The sequence below is a fragment of the Lissotriton helveticus genome, chromosome 7, assembly GCF_964261635.1.
Source record: "Lissotriton helveticus chromosome 7, aLisHel1.1, whole genome shotgun sequence".
NCBI classification, from domain to species: domain Eukaryota; kingdom Metazoa; phylum Chordata; class Amphibia; order Caudata; family Salamandridae; genus Lissotriton; species Lissotriton helveticus.
This window is the reverse complement of record NC_136068.1, coordinates 541,548,331-541,569,509: the sequence shown is the minus strand read 5'-3', so window position 1 is coordinate 541,569,509 and position 21,179 is coordinate 541,548,331. Positions and strand designations below refer to the sequence as shown.

At 45.9% G+C, this 21,179-nt stretch overlaps 1 protein-coding gene across 1 annotated transcript; it reads right to left on the bottom strand.

The window, feature by feature from the left end:
- Positions 1-14,905: 14,905 nt before the first annotated feature.
- Positions 14,906-20,936, bottom strand: LOC144766868 (hemoglobin subunit epsilon-like). The gene is made up of 3 exons (XM_078650579.1): positions 20,845-20,936; positions 19,530-19,752; positions 14,906-15,155 (listed from the first exon to the last, which is right to left on the bottom strand). Exons 1-3 carry the CDS (start codon positions 20,934-20,936, stop codon positions 15,027-15,029), a joined length of 444 nt encoding a protein of 147 aa, XP_078506705.1. The 3' UTR covers positions 14,906-15,026.
- Positions 20,937-21,179: the final 243 nt, after the last annotated feature.

The following is a 21,179-nucleotide window of genomic DNA, read 5'->3' as shown; positions in this document are numbered from 1 at the left end:
ATGGGTATGCAGGGGCTGTGGGAAAATCCAGAGGCAGCTCCATTTCCAACCAAAGACATTCTAAAAGAAAAGTATTGGGAATTGGTTGCGTATCGCGCCTGGAACAGTGTTGATCCCTCGACCATGGAAGGTCGCTTCCTGGAGGTTAAACCTACACCCAGTTTAGAGCTATATTGGGATGTTATTACAAAACCTGGGGACAGGAAGCTCTATTTTCAGCTTAGAGTAGGATCTTTAGCTTTAAGATCGCTGACCGGCAGGTGGGCCAGAGGTAATAGCAACATTTGTCCGGCTTGTTTAACTGAAAAGGAGACCATTGCCCATTTTCTTTTTGTCTGTCCTACCTATACAATCCCTAGACGAGTCTGGCTAAAAGCTATGTGCATATCGCTAGGCACTAGAGATAGTGCGGTGGTATTATGATTAATTTGCACTAGAACTTTACCGGTTATCTCAGTAGCGGTTGCCAAATATCTGGGGTGGGCTTGGGCCATTAGGGAAAAATTATGCTGTGATTAACTGGTTTATCCTCGATGCTCATATGAAATTAAGAATTATCGGTGTATCTAGGTGTTGATAATATTAGAGATTCCCCTGATGGGCCTTTGCCAGTATTAACTGCGATAATATGAATTTGGTGTCTGTCTTTTTTAATTGTGTCCCATTATCGACCATTGCCTATTTTACTGAATTTTCGGTGTAGTGCTGGTAAAAACGCTTTTTTATTCTCTTTCTGCTCCTTTTTAAAAAAAAAACTTCTATATGATGATAAATCATTTTATAATTGTAACAGAAAGTGTTTTAGACATTGTTACGGTTAATGCATTTATATTAGTAATGGATTGTTCATTTTTTATTTTGCTTTTATGAGTTTTTTCTCGAATAAAGCTAATTTAACTGACTGGCTAGTCTCATTTGGCACTGAAATGTCAAGTAAACTCTCCACTTCGTGTTCATTGTCAACTCCCTCATTAGTATGTATATTGCTAACTTGTCTTTCTAAATGGTTTGTGGAGATAACCGACATTATAGCCCCTAGAGAAGATCGCCTTACATACATTGGTTCTAGAGAAAGGCGGTGTTCTGTCAGGGCTATTTCGTGCTCAAGTACAGATGTTGCCCTGGTAATGAATTGGTCAAGTGTTCCGTTTATGGTTCCCCCCGCCGCGGCCCTCCACCCCTTCCCTACGTGTGCCGCCATCGATTTATTGAAGATAGGTCGCCACCCATGGTCTACTCCCCAGCGATAGGTTATCAACCAAACTCAATGCAACAATCTGCACATAAAATTAATGGTCCCCCAATTTTCGGGGGTTGGCCCAGCCCAGCCTCCACCAGGCTACGACGGGCGCGGACGGGCCCGCCCCACCCACGCGCGCGTCCCACGCTGCGGGAGTCCGCGATACAATTTGAGCGCCTCCTGGCGCTGGATTGTGACACGCTTTTCCTGCGCCACCTGGAATTCTGGGCAATGTAGTCCCCCTATTTACAAGTAGGAGTGGCGGCACGGCAAGATGTGTGCAATTGTGCCGAGAAAACAGCAGCTCTCCTCCTGGAGCCAAACAGGGGCAGAAGAGCACACAGCAATCAGGTAAGGGCGCCCACAGGGCAGAAGTAGAGTGAAGCATCCTGCGCTGCAGGAGTCTGCGATCCAATTTGAGCGCCTCCTGGCGCTGGATTGTGACGCGCTTTTCCTGCGCCTCCTGGAATTCTGGGAAATGTAGTCCCCCTATTTACAAGTAGAAGTGGTGGCGCGGCAAGATGTGTGCAACTGCGCCGAGCAACAGAAGCCCCCCTCCTTGGGCCAAACAGGGGCAGAAGAGCACACAGCAATCAGGTAAGGGCGTCAGAAGGGCAGAAGTAGAGCCCATACAACTGGAAAGAGTAAGATAATAACTGGATCCCTACTGTGGTGAGTAATCAGTACATGCCCAGCACACTACCACTGCTTGTTTCCATTGAAGGGTGGGCACTCCCAACAGTGCGTGCTTCAGGTCTCTCAGTAAAGTAATGCTCGGTAAAGTAAATCACTTGTTCCTAGGTGGAAGAAGTTTTGAGAGCTTTGCAACAGCACAAAAAGAATTAACAGCTTGCAAGGTTGGACTGGGACAGAAAATAAACCACGGGCACCAAAATAAAAGTGGCCCATTATAGATGAAAAGTGGCAGTATTTGCAAATTCCGGCAGTTCTGAACAAGTGAAGATAAACTGTGTACACGTTTTCCAGGGTATGGAAGACTGTGTGGATATGAGCTTGCTGTAGGCAATGTTTGTTTTAAACATCAGGAAAATCAACAGTAAAAACCAGCCTACCAAACCATAAAACAGGCCCACAAACAGCCAAAAAACTACTCCACACAGACCCGTTAGACCAGCCTGTCAGGCACTGCCTGATTGCCCTATAGTATGGAAACAGTGATGGATTGAATGCTTGAATTAATCTCAGCCACTGGTAATCACTCGAGCCGCATCCCAATCAATTGTTATTTTTCACACCATGCTACCTTAGTTTGGACCCAGCTATATGCAATTCAGTCGTGACCTTACTCCAATAGGAATAGTCCAGCCCAAACTGCTGGGCTAGGTCCTTCCTGAATCAGAACACAAGAGATTCTGGACCGGTTTCACCCTAGTTATTGGCTAATCAGCCAGGTACAGCTTGGTACTCGTGATACAGTGGGCATGGGACCCATGTCTGGGCACCTGTCTCACTTAGGGTGACACAACAAATATGCAAAACAGTGATAGATGGAATGCTTGAATTAATCTGTCACTGGTAATCACGCAGGCCGCATCACAATCCATCCTTAATTTGCACACCATGCCACCTTAGTTTGGACCCAGCTATATGCAAATCAGTCTTGACCTTCCTCCAGTAGAAACTGTCCACGGTGTGCAGGAGTAAGTTGTGGACGCTGTTGGAAGATCTGGGCTTTGAGGAACCACTTGTCACTCTCCTGCGCAGACTACATGCTTCCACCTCTGTAGTTATCCGTTATGGCCCCGGGGAAGAGAAGACCAAGCCCATTGCTTCGACAGATGGGGTCCGGCAAGGCTGCATTTTGGCCCCATTTTTATTTTTGGTTTATACAAATGGGCTGGAGCAGTTTCTGTTAAACAAACACTTGGACTTTCCAAAAATAGCAGGTGCCCAAGTACCTTTATTGTCGTATGCTGATGATACGGTCTTGATGGCCTTGACTGCCAACAGCCTTCAGGGATGTTTGGATGCTTTTACCGAATACATGACGTCACTAGACCTGAAGGTGAATTATATGAAATGCTTTGTCATGGTATGTGAGCCAAAATTAACGAAAACACGAAAATACACAGTGAATGGGACGGTAATTGAGAAGGTAAACATTTTTAGCTATTTGGGGAATGTTTTTAACTCTAATTTAAGTTGGGATCAACTTTTAGTATCCCGGGTGCAACAAACTGCAAGAGTTATTGAGGGGTTGTTCTGATTTTATGCCAAACTTGGCCATAAACCCATTGCAGAGCTGATAACCCTGTACAAATCAAAATGTCTGTCAGGAGCAACTTACGGTGCAGGAGTGTGTGGATATCAAAAGAACACCCAGATTCAAGTAATCGAGAATACATTTTTGAAGAGACTCCTATTTATCCCGTCTAGCTCCCCCACATCATTTTGTCACTCGGAGCTGGGTATGGATTTTATAACAGACAGAATACATATGGCACCCCTGTTTTTATGGGGTAGAATTTGGTCCTCAGAGAAACTTAATTTTTCCTGACTTGTTTTAAAAGCTCGCATGAATTTAGACAATGCAATGGCAGTCCCTTGGTTACGCTACGTTAAACAAACTTTTTATAATATAGAATTAGAAGATTTGTATGATAAGCCTGAGCGTATACCACCAAACATGAAAATGTACATAAAAGAGGCTTTTGTATCTGAGCTGAGTATATCATCTAGGCTTACAGATAGACCAAACCCCCCTTCTCTAAAATAGCAACATTTGTATCTGTCTTTTAGCTTGCTGGGTAATGCACGTTTTTTAATGACAAGATTTCGCTTGGGCACACTGCACTTTCTTGTGGCTTTTCCAAAACAGATGGGGTGGTGTGAGAGGCTACTCCCCTGTCCTTGTAATAACTCAGCCCAACTAAATACTATGCACCTTATGCTAATTTGCACATTATATAAAGACCCCATGGCGCGCTTTCTTAAACCAATTTTAAATGAAAACTATTTCCGCTCCTATATAGAGGGTTTTAATTATTTACATTATTTAGCAAATGCCTCCATTTGCAGTTCTGTGCTTAATTTTATAAAAATTGTTTTTATAACAAGGAAACAATATGCAACGTAAAAGTATGTAATTGGGTTTTTAACTGTCTGCGAAAGATATTTTTATGCTATTTGTAAATATTGTTTTATTTTATTTTTATCATTGTATGTTTTCCTTGTGAACTTTTATGATTCATTTGGAATCGAATAAAGGTTTCTGATTGACTGACTGACAGTCCAGCCTGAACTGCCAAGCCATGTCATCCCTGAACCGGAACATAAACAACCCAGGACAGGTTTCGCCCTAGTTAATGAAATATTGGTGTAATCCCCATCTTCTAACGAATATGGCTGAACGCACTGGCAATTAGTAAGTTTCCAGCAACATGGCAATATCTATATTATGGTGTTCTAAATATGCTAACATCCATCTCACTTTGAACCCATTGTGAAGGTCCCTGACATTCCAGAACAATAATTTCAGGTCGGATTTTCAGAGGGCAAGAAATGGAGTTGGTAGTGTATAATATGCTGTTATTATCAATCTAATTCTGATGTTGTCAATCTCCTGTTGTACACTCCATCTATTCAAAATTGGTGCTATCAAACTGCCCAACCACGCTCATCCCCCACCCACACTCAGATCCCCAACTTTCAATGCCATGAAACCCACAACTTAAAAGCCAAGCACTTTCGGGTTACACACCCAGGGCATGACTGTAAAGAAACCTCCTCTGCTCCGTAACAAGGATTTTGGGATGGTGTCCATGGTGAACCAAGCAAAATATTAAATACTTCATCAAACCAGCACTGTAGTTTGGAAATCATGGTCATAGATTGGCTAATAAAAAACAATGAAACAGATAGGCATGAAAGATTAATAGCCTAGGTTTCACTGTCAAATAGGGAATTAGATATAGTGCCTATTCTCCACATCATTCAGTAGCATGGGTGGGGTGCACACCCCAGTTCCCTTTGCTACACCATCAGAGTCTGATGTAGTCCCTCATGAGTTGAAGAACTTACTGCAGGCCTGTATTGTGTCTGCTGCCGTCAAGAAAATCTGTGTTCTTGTCTCCCAGTTCCACCCACAGTCTAGCTGGGTACAATATAGCATATTTTAGCCTTGAATCCAATGAACGATGGGCTATCTTGATCAAGAAGGCAGTGGAAACGAGTCTCTACCCAGGAGGCCAGACAACAAAATTTACACAAATATATCCGGTCTGTCGTTCGGATGTTGTTGCACTGCGAGTGGATCTCTAAATCCTCATTGTTCATTGCTATCATCTTCATTTGTTTTTCTAGCTGGGTGACCTTCTCTGCAGTGGCAGTGGAGTCATCTTCTAATTCCAAGATCCTCCTCTTTGCACCATCAAAACGAAATCTTTGTCTGTCTAGGTGAAACTGTCAAGTATTTCAGTCTACCGAAGCCATACCTGCTTTAAGATCAACAGCCAAGGCTTAGTTGGGACCCCATGGGTGCCTTGCCCCGGTGCTTTTGCTTTAGGCTCATTGTGAGAACTGGGGTCACCAATTCCATGGGGGTCCCAGCAGGGGAGCTTTTGGGGAATGCAGTGCCTTGATATTAGCAGTTCAGGCAGTCCAGGCAGTTTAGACAGACCAGCAGGCAGATGAGGCAGGACAGCATGGGGGGGGCACAGGTCGACCAGGGAGCACTTGGGTGATGCAGCTCTGGTACCTGGTTGATCCCCCAGCAGTCTTTCTTGTAGATAGCTGCTTCTTGGCGCTTGATGGCTTCTGCGCCCTTCTCAGTTCCTTGGATGATAGGTAGAAGGGGGGTTTGAGTTGGTGGCTTAGAGTCAGGATGGTTCCCTTGGATCACTGCAGGTGGTTCCCTGGGTTCCCCCCACGCTGGGCCAGATCAGTGGGTTTGGTACAGTCCCTTACTCAACTTAGAAGGCAGTACCTAGACCCAGTCACTTCCAGTGGTATAGGTTCCTCCCCTAGGCCCTACCGCCTAAAACTCCTGCAGAGGTTCCCCAAGGTCCAGTGATGCCCCAACTGACTAAAAGGTTTCCCTCCTTTCCCTAAATATCCCTAGGTCAGGTGACCACTCTCTAAGGCAGCAAAGTGAGACCCCTCCCCTATTCCGGAAGGTTCCAGGAGCTTCCACAGTCTAAGCTATGGGCAGAAAAGGTGGGCTGGCATTGCTACAGTATCTTAAGGTCCCAGCCAGTGCCTGGCTACTAGTAAGCTACTAAAAAGACCACTCCACAGTAGTAGGGGCCTGTGGCAGCCATGTTGGTAGGAGAGAGCACCTGCACCTTAGCACTGATTAGCAGTGGTAAGGTGCCCAGAGACCTAGGTCCAACATAAAAGGGTGGTGGAAAAAACAAGGCAAGGGTGAAAAAAACGGGGAAAGATCACCTTAGGGCTGACAGTTCTAAAACTCATCAACAGCTAATGAGTGCCTACTGGTACTGACTTACACTTGTGAGCCTGCTCTGTTTCATCTGCCTTGCCCATTGTCACAACCAGGGTAGGATGTGGAGGGCCACTAAGAGTACCTAGAGGACAGATATAGACCTCCTCACCTGTATGCCTGGGTAGTATCACAAATAAGGAGATCAAAAAAGGTCTTCACACATATGCTCAATCGACTCTGCAATGCATTCCCCCTGGCAGCCCCATCACTGCACCCACGTGGGGATAGCCCAAATCCCCCTCTCTCTACCATTATGAGGTACAATCAGGACCCAGAGGGTCTCAAGGACGCAGCCTCTCAGGAATATCTCAAAGGAAGGTCATTGAGACATTCCAGGGACCTCCACCAGGGCCTAATATGCTGCTAACTGTCTCAATTTAGAAAAGTGCATCTCATTGCGTGCCAAAGGCATCAAACCACACTCCCTAATAGCACGTCAGTGATGTATAAAGGTGTGTCCACTGGTTGATGATCCAAATGTTATCATTAAGCATGTCTCTGATACAGGGGTGAGTCCAGGTCCCCTACTACTGATGGGTAGGCCTTTTGCCACCGCTGCTCTCATTCACTTATTTGTCTCCCTCTGTGGTGTAGCTATCCTCACCAAAGATCCAGAAGAGAGATCCAGGATCAGGTGAAGCCAACACCCAAGTCCATCACCTCCAATGGTCCTCCATGGCTGTCCAACTTGAAGAGAGGTATGTGCAACGTCCTTAGGCTGACAAGCTACCCCTGTCTCAGCCGGGACTCTGAAGCCTACCAGAGTGCAGTAATTGAAGCCTGTATTTAGGCCTACGTTGACAGTAGAGCACCTTTGGGAGCCCGAAGCAGGATTACTTACTGCGGGGGAACCTTAGGCCACCATTGATGGGTTGGATCCATAGAACACTGCTAGGGTAGGTGTCTTTACACTGGGTGGATCATGGCTCTCAGAAGAGTGTGGCCATCTTGTTTACGCTCCCCCCAACTGAATGTTAATCATCGTTGGTCTTGCAGACCTCGCTCTCATGCATATATACATTGATTTTAAATTCATCTCTTATTGAAAATGATTTATATTTATATTCCTGTAATAAAGAAATTGCGTATTATAGGGTTTTGAAATGGAAGTATTTACCCCTTACGTTTGGAAGTTAGGGATAACATTATTTATTACGGAGTAAAAAGGAAATTCTCTTTCTAGAGAGTCATTTAAGCAGGTAAACAATTAACCGCTGAATTTTTAAATGTTTGTACGTTTTAAGGAATTTACTATAGAACAAAAATCAGATTAAATACAAAAGAGAAAAAATGAATATGTTCAATTTAAATATTGTTTGCATTCTTTGCAACTATAAATTCTCATACATGAAAACATATATTTTTCAACTTAACGTTCATTTTCAGATCAGGCTGCAACAAAATGATGTATGTTCAGGCCACTGCTGATGTGACTGATATGAACAATTGACAAGCCAGTGGTGGAACCATGGGTGTGGTTCTGTGCATCTATTGATCTCTACATTTGTGTTGGTAGAATGTATCTACTCACAGGTATTATTGGGAAACAGGCGGGCTACCATGTGTTTTGTACAGTGCATTATCCCAATAAAACACAATATATGGAGGAGAAGTGTCCTCACGCCATAGGTAGAAGTGATCAATAGTTTGTGGTGCTTACAAGCAAAAGCAAACCAAGTTTACAACCACCAAAGGGGGCCCAATATCAGTGGAAGAAGTAATGTGAAGAAACAGTGGTAAAAATGAGGCATAATCTAATAGACTTGACAAAGAAAGTTTGAATGAGCAGTCTACAAATCATTATGGCAATGTCCTTTACTCAGTCCTAATTTGTCCAGGTGTTGCAGGCGTTAGGCACAAGCACTCATTTTTGTGGACCAGGATCCTTTTTTCAATGTCAGACTTTGAGCAAGAGAAATAATGATAATGGTGAAAGGTTGAAGACCAGAAACATTGGAAAACAGTGGCACAAACAGAAAGTTGGGATGAAAAAGAATATGCAAGAGTAAGATAAGGAGGCAGGAAGTGTATGGTGGTGTAAGAAAGAGGCATGAGATGGAGTGGAGATTCGAGATCCTTGGTGTTCTGCATCGCTAGCATTCTTTAGCACTGCCAGCAGGCTCATAAGAAAGACTTTGGGCCCCTGCACTTATATTTTTACAAATTAAGCACTGCCTTTACCTATTCACTGCAGCAACTCGCCATTGTGAATATCAACATTGTCGCATAGAACGTGTTTGGCTAATGAAATTATCTGTCATTTTAGCAATAAATCCATTTGCATCCCTCAACCTCACCCCTCGCACTCTCATTTGTTGACTTGGTGGTCCTGAAGAGAGGTATGTTTACATCAACAAAAGCAAAGCTAGGCGAATATTTGAAAGACCGCATAAGAGCAGTACTGTGTTGTATTCATTCGGCAGGAGAATTAACAGCGTGTAGGCACTTCTGTCAAGCCTGAGCAACTTTTCGTGAGTGGTGAGTACAAATGATTAGGGCAGATACCTAGAATGAAAGTAAAAGTAGAGGGACCTCGAGAATGTTTACATTTCAGCGGCGCTCCCCAGTCTAGGTCTAACCTGGCATTGATCCTAGCTGCACAAACATGGCTGGCCTAAAGTAGGTCTTCCTCATTCAGTCCATTTGAAATCTTGCACACTTGTAAGGGGAGAGGAAAGGGCTTTCAATGGGATCAAGAAGGTGGGGGTCTCTAAAAGGCAGATACCCTTTATAACTAGGAATCCTGTCCAAGTCACATGGCTTTCATGATTAGGAATATAGCTTAAAATATGTAAACTAAAATCCAGTGCCTCTCTGTGATTTGCCTCCTGGTGCCCTATTATGTATAGGGCTCACCTTCCCTCACTGCCGTAACGAAAAGTGAGGGGGCCTCCCTGCACGGTACTTAGGGGGACCCCCTCCGGGCTCAATCAGGAGCTCTCAGGCCAGAGTGCAGTGCCAGGGGGCCCCTTGGAGCTAGGGCCCCCCCCGCACCGCGTGGGTTGCGGGGGCCTGTGTTACGCCCCTGCCTTCCCTGGTTGCGCCCTGGCGCAACTTAATGCAGGTGCGCCAGGCGCAAACAGAGAAAGTGCACCTTATTACATAAAATTCGCTGCAAACTCGTGCTGCCCTGGGGGCAGCGCATTCAAGTGAAATAATAGCAGCCACTGTTTCACTGTGCAGGCAGAAACCAGCCTACACTTTTAAAGGGGATTAGAGATCCCCTTGCAAGTGACCCCCAGACATCCCCTGCACCCACCCCTGCAAGGGGATGTCTAGGGGTCCACAGGACTCCCTTTACCCCCTCCAGAGGGCAGACATCAGGGGGTGCACTGACAGTTGGCCACCTTTTTATGTGGCACACTGTCAGTGCACCCCCTGATAGCATCTTTGCCTCTGTGCCAGCATCTGTAATGCGGAGCGGGTGCGAAGGCAAAGGGGTTCCCTCATTTGCATGGGACAAACCCACATGTAAATATGGGCTTGCCCTCTTGAGAAAGCCCTGGTGGTTTATGTGCGCCAGAGCGTTCAGTATTACAGAAGGGGCCGCAGACGCTTGTGTGGCCCCTTCTGTAAAACTAAAGTGCCCCAGAGCACGCAAAACAGGTGCAAACGCCAGTTGTGCCCCAGGGTACTTGGTGTAATATGGCCCTTGATGTACCACACAAAAGATGTGCGCCATAAACAAGCCAGACCTATGACTATTGCTGTGCCTATTATTAGTATCAGACACATGAGTAACAGAAATGAATTTGTTATGAATAATTAGATTTAGAAATATATCAGTTCTGCAACTATGAGCCTGCTGATTCATAATATTAAAGTCTGTGGAAAGGGCAGTGGTTTTCACAGTGGCTCAGTAACTCCGTTTTCTCTTCACTTTTCTTTGCAGTGTCTCATTCTGCTAGACACTTACATCCTTTTTCTCTAGACACATTCTTTTTCTCCCTTCATCTTTCTGAAATCCCTCATTTGATATTTCATGCCTTCTCCTTCTTTGTCATCACTTTCTTTTTGTAGATCTATTCATGTACTTCCTTGCTTCCCCTCACCTCTTCCACGCCCTCTCTCTAACGCACAAATCCACTCTCTCTTTCCTCACCTGGAAGCACAGGATTTTTTTTCCTTTGGTGCTGTCAATGGTACAACAGCTGTGCACACCTTCTTCACGCACTTTGACATAAAATTATGAATACCACTGTGACTATCTGTTAGACCTGACATCATTGGTGTGAGTCTCCCTTCCATTTTTTGATGGATTGCCTCCTCTGTTTTGATATGTTTTTGCTGGATGTATGCTTTGGGCACTGTGCCACTGCTAATCAGTGCCACAGTGCAAGTGCTCCCTATGTTAAATTGATGTACTGATTTGTTATTCCACAAATGGGTTATTTGATTTATCTGTCAGCCCCTAGTACAGTGCACCATGTGTGCCCAGGGCTTGTAAATCAAAAGCTGCTGGTGGGCCTGCAGCACTGGTTGTGCCATCCACAGAAGCAGCTTGTAAAGTATGTCTCAGGCCTGCCATTGCAAGGCCTGTGTGCAGTCTAGCACTGCCATGTCGACTTGGCCAAGTGCACCCACTTGCCAGTCCCTAAACCTTCCCTTTTGCTTCATATTAGACACCCCTATGGTAGGCCCAAGGGCAGGGTGCATTGCAAGTATCAGGTAGGACATGTTCTGATGTGTGTAGCATGTTCTAATAGTGAATTACAGCCATTTTCCTTTTTCACTATTGAAGGCTACCTGTTCTCATAGGCCAGAATGGGCAGCTGAGATTGTTACATTCTTACAAACCTAACTGACTCAGGGAACATGGTAGAAATTCGAATTCAGTGTGCCTGAAATCAGAATAATAAAATACATCTTTTAGTAAAGTTTATTTTAATATCCTGTGTTTGCAAATACCACTTTTAGAAAGCAGGTATTTGCTTGCCTAACCATTTGAGCCCGCCTCTGCTGAGTTGTTTATTCCTTGTCTGGGTTTGTGTGTGACTGGGCTGGGGAAATTCCAGGAAACATGCCGGGACAGCCCAGTTGTGAATAGAGATTTACATCCAGATGGGAGAGAGGAGTGCACCTGGGACCTGAATAGGGCAGGGCCTTCCCTTTACAATGCTGGCTCCACCCCCTGTGGCTTGTCTGATGTCTCTGCCCTGCACAGTGAAAGGGGAAGAGGAATCCTGTCAACAGAGTGCTCAAGAGCTGTATCTTCCCTCCCCTGTGCTGGCTCCACCTCCTGTGGGGCAGCTGATGTCTCTGCCCTGCACAGTGAAAGGAAGAAGAGAGTCATGTCAACAAAGTGCTCAGGAACTGGTTTGAACTAGGCAGAGGCCTCTCTGCCTTCAGAGAACAAAGGATTTTGGGGTATAAATATTGGGACCCTGCTCCCAAGAAACTAGATCATTTCTGGAACAAGAAACCTTTCTGCCAAGGAGAAGAACCAATGAAGCTGCAGGAGTTGGACTGCCCCTCTGCCAGTGTGCTGTTTGCTGAGTTGGCCTGCAGTGGTTGCTTCATTGCCAAGGGAAAGGAGAAGGAACTTTGTAAGGACTTTCATCTACAGAATATTCTCCAAGGACTTGAACGGTGCTTGCCTCCTGCTGAAGTCTCAGGGCCAAAAGACTTCACCTCCTGCTCCCTCCTGAATTTCCTTGCTGGGAATTCTGACTCCAGTCACTTGCGTGACGCCGGGAGCTGGAAGCGCGACGCATTGAGAAGAAGCGTGCTGCCGCCACAGCTGAAATCATCGCAACGCCGGAGAAAGCGAGCCTTCGTTGCATCTCCCTGGAAGCCTGTGTTCATCGAAGCTGCCTGCTGTCGCATCACCGGAGAAGCGTGACACCATCGTGAGAGTCACCATCGCATCACCGGAGAAACGTGTCGCAGGGCCTGTCGCGGCTCCAAAAGTACAGAGTCGTCGCAAGGCTGCCAGGGCGTCATCCCATCGTCACCGCATCGCCGCATCAAGGGCGCCATCTTCTCATATCGCAACCGGATCATCACATCGCATCAAGGCGCCATCTTGCGTACCGCAACAGGCCCGCAAGCCGAGAATCTATGCATCATCTCCGCCGGTAAGGCTCACGACGAGTCCCCTACTCTGTGCAAGCATTGAAGCAGGAGGTAATCGTTCCCCTGGATCACGGAACCAACGCATCTCCCCTTTTGGGAGCCTTTTGTTCACTTTGCGTTACGCATCCAGGTACTTTGTTGAGAACTTTGTCGCATTTAACAGCAACTTGATCTAAGAGACTTTAATCATCTTTTAAGTAATCTTAAGTGTATTATTGTGGAATTTTGTTGTTTGTGGTCTTGTGTTTAAGTCTATATAAAGAATACTTATTTTTATAAAATCTGTGTTGTGTCCATCTGTAGTGTTATCACTGTATTACTGTGTATATTCACAAATGCTCAACACACTGCCTCTGAGATAAGCCTGTCGGCTCGTGCCAAGCTACCAAGGGGGTGAGCAGGGGTTATTAAGGAGTGTAATCCCCTTATCCTGACTTAGAAGTAAGGGTCCCTATTTGGACAAAGGTGAATACCATTGCCAACTAGAGACCCCCAGATCTAACACTATCATATGTGGCTATCACTCTATGTGCTCTACAGAGAGGTTCAGGGTTGGATGTAGTCTGAAGACTTTTAGGACTCACTGACAGGTACCGTCACAAACTTGCAATGCCTTCAACTTAAAGTCCAGAACTGTCAATTGTGCCGTGCCATGAACACCCATCAACAACATAAACTCACCCAGATACCTTGAGTGAACTCAGGGTACAGCATGCACTACATAGAGGGCCACAAGAACTATGTGGTGTGGGAGGATCAAATTATGTGGCATGGTTAACTAAATTATGGGGCAAGATAAAGAAAATTATTTGGCAGATTTTAAAGCTGTATTACTTGACAATTTTGTCATTTTTATACAGGTTAGTACAGTACGGTAAAGGGTTTGACCTCATTAACATATGTTTAACACCTAGATACAGAAATCAGCAACTGAAAAGTGACCTGCCTCTGTGCGACAAAAGTCCTGCCACTTTGCAGCAACACATGCGGTAGCAATTTTTTTAACTTTTGATCTGTCTGGATTACCAACATTTTTTTTATCTGCAAAGTATGCAAAAGATGATGGATTATTTTGCAAGTGCGGCAAATCCATAGCTATGTAGAAAATGCTGCGGCTGCAGAATTACATAATTGGCCTTGTCTGTATAATGAAAACCAAATGTAGCCGCACCATATCTGATAAAAACAGATACTCTTTGGGAAGCTTAGGTGAAGGTAAACATGTGAACTATACCAGAGACGGCATTGCCTACACGGATTACATTGAGGTTGCAATAGTCGTTCAGACGTTTTAGTATTTTCTTGTTCCTCTGGTCACGTGATGAATTTGATTGGCAGGTTTATTTCACACAGGTACTAAAGACAAACACACCTGTGAGCATATAGGCGTTTCAAACTAACAACAACTAATTGATACATGTATTTCGTTTTTCCCACTAGGGAAACCCTGGAGGGAGGACCAGCCCCAAAAGGGACTTCCTGATGGCAGTTTTGGCACCCAAGCAGAGGATGGTGATGATGGTGTCCAAGTGAATAGCAAGTGGTACTGTGGTGTGTTTAATGCCTGGTCTGCGAGATTCATGCTAGCCAATTTCTAGGCTTTTCGTAACTTTGACATTTCTAGTGGTATCCGTGTATGTTCAAATGTGGTGCATTAAAATGTGGCTTTACATTTTGCAAAAAAATGATTTGTTCATTAGACTTATTATGCTGCGCCTATTAGACTGACTGCAGCTCACCGGTTTAATAACGGGATCATTCTAGCCAATCCAACGTCAAGCACAGTTGACTGGCAGGTGTTTTCGCCAATCAGAGGAGGAGAATCTCAGGCGCAGAAAATTCACCATTTACATCTGACCATACAGCATGGTGGCCAGGCTTGAGACGAACTCTTTGGTTTCTGGGCTGGGGCAATAATTGTCCTCGCGCTTCTGAAAGAACTAAACTTTTTTTCCTGTAGTGAGCATTATTTGTGGTAAATTGACTGTTAAATATCTAGCACAAGCACAGGAGCAAAGAAACGGAACACAAGTTTGAAAGGCGCAAACTTTTTATTGATGTCACAACACGGGTTCCTGACTTCTGATGAAACCTCTGCCTCTACTACTGGCCTTTACAGACAGGTATCCAAAGCCCCCCTTTACACAGCTTGAAGTCCATAGTATGCTGTCCACAGACCTCAGGCCACCGACCACCACCAAAGAATGACACCCAAGACAACTAGGAACAGCATGCTATTACTGTGCTCTAGTGGTAGTGCTTGGAGAGTGCAGCGCAGGACACTGCCAGGAACTTCTCCCAGACCGCATGCACCTCGGGGGTGAAGGCGGCTCCCAGCTTGCGGGCCAAGACGATCACCAGGCAGTTTCCAAGGAGCTGAGGGGAAATAAAAGGAGCTGTTAGTGAGTTGTCACGGGCACAGGAACCCTCAAGACAGCACTGATGTGATAATGCTTCCTGCTTTTAAAATGAGATATGCCGGGCAGAATTGACCACCGTGAGCCCAGGCCAAGAATCTAAAGAAGAATATGAGACTCCTTCCACCCTGAGGAATGTTCCCCATCTCTCTCGTTCTTTCTTTTGCCTCTATCTCTATTTCCACCTCTCTTTACCTGTCTCCTTCTGGTACAAACTCACCCTCCCTTCCTATAGCTCCCTTACCCACCTCTCTACCTCTACTACCAGGCCCGGCTCCAACAATTTTTATTTGGGTGGGCCAAGGGTGCTTTCAGGTGGGCCACTACCAGCCCAATTTGTCGCTTCTGGAGGTAGTCTACAAGCCATAGATTACATCATATCTACTTGCAAACAGTCACCAAGATACAAGGATTGCTTCTGTGTGTATACAGAGCATGTGGAGAGTTATTTATTGGTGCCCCACCACTAACCTCTTTCTCTGTAGATACCTTTACTTCCATCCTCCAACAGTGCACTCCATCTCCCTGTAGCCCCTCCCCCTCATGACCTCCTCCTCAGACTCCCTCACTACCACCCTCCACCAGTGCCCCTCATCTCTCCGTATCTCCCACCCTCCCCTAATGACCTCCTCCTCGGATTCCCTCACTGCTACCCTCCAACAGTGCCCTTTATCTCTCCAAAGCCCCTCCCCTTCATGACTTCGTCCTTGAATCCCCTCAGTACCACCCTCCAACTGCACCCTCCTCTCTCCAAAGGCCCTCCTCCTTATGACCTCCTCTTTGGATTCCCTAATTGCCACCCTCTATCAGTGCCCCTCATCACCCAATTAGCCTCTCCCCCTATTGACCTCCTCCCCGGATTCCCACATTGCCACCCTCCAACAGTGCCCCTCATCCCTCTGTAGCCCCTCCCCCTCATGACCTCCTCCTCGCATGCCCTCAACAGTGGCCCTCACAATCTCCCCATAGCCCCTGCCACTCATGACTTCCTCCTCAGTCTCCCTCACTACTACCCTCCACCAGTGCCCCTCATCTCTCTGTATCTCCTCCCCTCTCCCCATGACCTCCTCCTTGGATTCACTAATTGCCACCCTCCACCAGTGCCGCTCATCGCTCCATAGCCTCTCCCCCCCATGACCTCCTCCTCGGATTCCCTAATTGCCACCCTCCACCAGTGCCCCTCATAGCTCCATAGCCTCTTGCCCTCATCACCTCCTCCTCAGACTCCCTCACTACCACCCTCCAACAGTTCACTTCATCTCTCCGTAGCCCCCATGATATACTCCTTGTATTCTCTCACTGCCACCCTCTACCAGTGCCCCTCATCGCTCCATAGCCTCCCCCCCCCATGACCTCCTCCTCGGATTCCCTAATTGCCACCCTCCACCAGTGCCCCCCATCGCTCCATAGCCTCTCCCCTTTTTGACCTCCTCGGATTCCCTAATTGCCACCCTCCACCAGTGCCCCTCATCGCTCTATAGCCTCTCCCCCTCATCACCTCCTCCTCAAACTCCCTCACTACCACCCTCCAACAGTGCACTTCAACTTTCCGTAGCCCCCCATGACCACCTCCTCGGATTCCCTAATTGTCACCCTCGAACAGTGTCCTTCATCTCTCTGTAGCCCCTCTCTCATATTCGATTTCATTTGTTGTATAGCGCTACTCATAGTGTAGGGTGTCACAGTACTTACATCATGCAGAGACAATGAATCATACAAGTATATAAATCAGTCTATAGGGAATGTCACATAAGCCAATGAGGATTACAAGGTGTAGGTATCACATGTCATCCATACTGGTGGGCAGCACGTTTTAAGAGGGTTTGGTCTGGAGAAGCACAAACACAGGACTTAAAGCATCCCCACTGGTTGCGGAGTTGGCTTTACTGATTAAAATGTATATCTGCCAAAACAAACTCTTTATAGCAACATTAGAGTAATGAAAGACAGGGTAAATTCTAACTATATTGCAACACCAAAAAAAAAAGTTCTAATTATACCATTCAGGTTTGTATGCAGCTCTTTGATGTCAGTTCATAGGTCACTGTCCTATTTTAGGATTGTAACTTCTGTACTGCAAGTAACCCACTGGGCTATCCACATAAATACAGTTTATCTGCATTTAAAAATTAGGAACAGACAAAATATTGCTTTTCCAGCAGGATCATTAATCACCAGAGTTATCTCGACATTTTATTAGTTGTGTCTTGCATACTTCATGATAACGATACAACGATATAAAATATACACAGCATACACAAAGTATGCGTCATGCTGGGCCCTCATAGATTTTTTTTAAAATAACTAATATACACACATCCTCGAAGCATACATCTAGCTGGGCCTTTGCAGATTAAAAAAAACCGGAACAATAGCCACACATTCAATTAACTGCTCCGTTCAAACTCTGTGGCACAGCCCGATCGGGTCAGGAAAGGTGAATCTGGATCAACAAACTCTTTTTCACCGCAGTAGGACAGTGCGCAGACATTACCTGGTGCCAAAGAGGATTGCTCCCCTTCACCATGCCCCTGTACCTGTACAAGTGGGCGGGGACACAAACCACCTTCCTAAAAGGAGATGCGTGATTGGGGGTGCCTGTGAGAAAAAGCCCATGCCCAATCACGCAACTCCTAGAAAAATAATAAAATTATCTTCACATGAACGTTTTAATTGCCGTGGCCATTTGCTGTTGCCCCCTGACGTCAGGGCCACGGTTAATGTTTGGGTGGGCTAGACCCATGTTTGGGTGGGCCCACCTGCTAGAACCGGGCCTGTCTACTACTCTGTTCTTACCGAAACCCTCTCCTTTCTGCTATCCAAGCATCCCCCTCCTTCCATTTCTGTTTCTTTCTTCCTTTGCTCCCCCCTCATAGACACTCCCTTACTGAGGGAACTTCACCGATCAGGTTAGCCTCTCACATCTCTGGTTCTCCATTTTATTCCATTTGTGCTTTTTCTCTGCCTCTCTTTTTGTCTATCTCCTCTCTCTTTTCTTTACTCTCTCCACTTCTCTCTACCTCTCTTTCCTTGTTGTCCGATTTTCAACATATTGTTGTCCTACGCCCATCACCCTCTGTCTCCTCGGCCTCTGTTCCTGGCTTTTTCTCTGTGTGTCACTGTCACTCCAGAGAGGTCTCTCTCATTTCCCCTTTTCATTGTTCAGACAGTTATTATGCTTACCCTGGCCATTAAACATTGTCCTATTAATTTCATCTATCACAAAGAAGCTGGAGTGAGTGCATGGAAGGTTTTCTTCAGCACAGAACAAGACTAATCCCCATAGCCAATAATAACATTAGAGCTGTATTAACCATGCATCTTCTTGGGTTCCAGAGCAGCGAGCTGCCTGGCGTAAAGCTTAGTCTCGAGTAGGAAGCATTATATTAATGCAAGTGCAGTACAATATGAAACGCACATCATTCATTGATCTTTCTGTTAAAAATAATGTGTGATATTACGTCACCTAATACAGTTAAATATTATCTGCGCTTTTGCCCTGGCCGTTGATTGCCACAGAGCACAGAGTACAATTTAAAATAATTTAAAATGAACCAATGTATCGAGCGCCCACCATTCAAAGAAAAGAGGTGCAAGCACTAGGACAAGTGATTGTGAGATGACGTAATCACAGTCAGAGCTCTTGCACACTAATAACACATGTGTTTAGAGGGAACACTCGGGCACAATGAACGATGTAGACACCTACACTGATGGGAAAGGCTTCTCATTGGCTACGCACCCTTAGAATTTCGAGAATGGCCTATCCCTCCACGGGCCCGGTCCCTGCATGTTGAGCGTCAGACTACGTCACTCCATCAGACTACAAACCATTCGTCCAACAAAGGTGCCTTGGCCTCAGAGGCGGTTACCTGAAGGGAATAATGCCTTTATTGTTTGCTTTATGCGCGGTGAACCCACTACCGTAGTTCAGGTACGCTCGAGGACCCCTAAGTCATTATTTAACGGCACGCAGATAGAATCTTAGTGACTAGTGAAGACCCGCCAACAACACAACAAGGCTTTTAGATATCAATTTTTCAAAAAAAGGAGAAGAGGAAATGGACTTTGGTGAGGAGATGTTCTCACCCTCAGCTCAGGCCTCTGAGGAGTAAATTCTCTTTGATCTGGGGGGAGGTTGTATCGCTGTTCTGTGGTCCAGTCAGTTCCTGAGGGGTGTTCTCCCTATCCTCGAGCCAGTCGTTGAGGATGTGTGATCTTTCTTTGGAATCTGCTGTCAGTCTGTGACACCCCCTCCCCATTTGTCTGAGTTCAAGCCTCAAAGTTCCCTTGCACACCCGACGGTGACGTTATCATGGGGTTTTCGCCTCACCTGGAAGTTCTGGGGGTCCACGTGCAGTGTGTCCGCGTGCAGCTCGCTCAGTGACGCCAACGTGCTCTTGATTTGGTTGAGGTCTTTGACAGCCGCTCCCAGGGCGGTCAGGACCTTCTTGCCGTGGGCGGCAACCTTGGTGTTACCAGAAATGGCTGCCGCGCTGGAGAGCGCCCCGAAGCTGCTGAAGTACCTCTGGGTCCAGGGATAGACGACCAGCACCCTAAGAAGGTGGGAAAAAAATAAATAAATAAATAAGAAGGTGGACAAGAATGGGGTAATAGGTCATATCTGAATACCCTATTTATTGATTATCCCTGACTTGAAAAATGCATGACCAGAAAACACAGTGTAAAAAACATCAAACAGGATCCATAATAATTAACTAAACTAGAGGAAATCGAACGTGACTGTGCCACCCAATGGCACAAGCTTCCCCAGCTTGTGTAGAGAAGTGTGTGCAATTGTGAGAGAGATGGGCCTCGCAATATACCAATATGTCCTAGATAGAGAGGGGCAGATTTACAAGCCACTTGCAACACTTTTGCGCTGCCGCTGCGTCACTTTTTGTGACGCAAGGGCGGAGTGAACAATACACCACATTGCGGCCATTTACAACGCAACGCATCTACGTAGATGCTTCACGTTGTAAAGCCCTGCATCACATTATACCTGTGTCAGCTATAATGTATGCAGGGTGGGCGTTCCCATGCAAAAAGACATGTAGAAATGACAAAGTGAAATTTACAACATTTCACTGCGTCACTCTATGCCTTCACAGTGTCACAATCCCTACGCCTGCTCAGACCAGGCAAAAGGAATGATGCATGGCTTTTTAAATGAGACTCACCTATCTGTTGTGGGCATTGCTGGAGTTACGTCACTTTCATGAGCAACTCCAGCAAATCATCACTTTTGGGTCGACAGATGTGTGAGACTTTCTGACGCATCTGTCAATCCTTGCCCCATGGTGCACCGTATTGTAAATACATTGCATCCATGGTGGCGAAAGGGTTTTGTATGGATCTGCAAGGAAACTGACGCATCTGTACAAATGCGTCAGTTTCTTGTAAATCTACCCCAAAGTGTTTGGGCTCACACCCTCTGCATTCCACTGCGCCAAGCACAAAGAAGGGAATGAAGCTGATCAGAGAAAGGACAAGAGACAGAGGGAAATCATTAGTAAGGAAAACAAACCAAATTTAGATACCAAAGGTGTACAAAAAGCATATATACATAGTTTTGTGAAGGGAAAGTCCCAGCAAAGGAAGTAAAAGAGTGGACCATGGTGTGAGATATCATTTGCGATAAATACCTGGCCAAAGTTTCTTGCCCATCAGCCTCCACGTCCACCTGGGCCCACACTGAGCTGATGGCGGCCTTCTCTTCTGCTGTCCACTGGACCATCTTTGCTGGTGGTGTTGGGAGGTTTGCTGAGTCAGAGTCTGCTGCTGGAATCTGCTGCTGCTGAAAACTTCTGAGATCCCAGAGATTTATATGGCCGGCAGCCAAGACCCTCCCAGGGTGTCACATTCTGCTGAGTCACGCTGGACCCTCTTATCTGCGCTGCCAGACCCCATCACCCTTTCCAATGTGTTCTTTCAAATCGAGCACTTTTCATGTTTTATCTTCAACACTCAGCAGATCCCC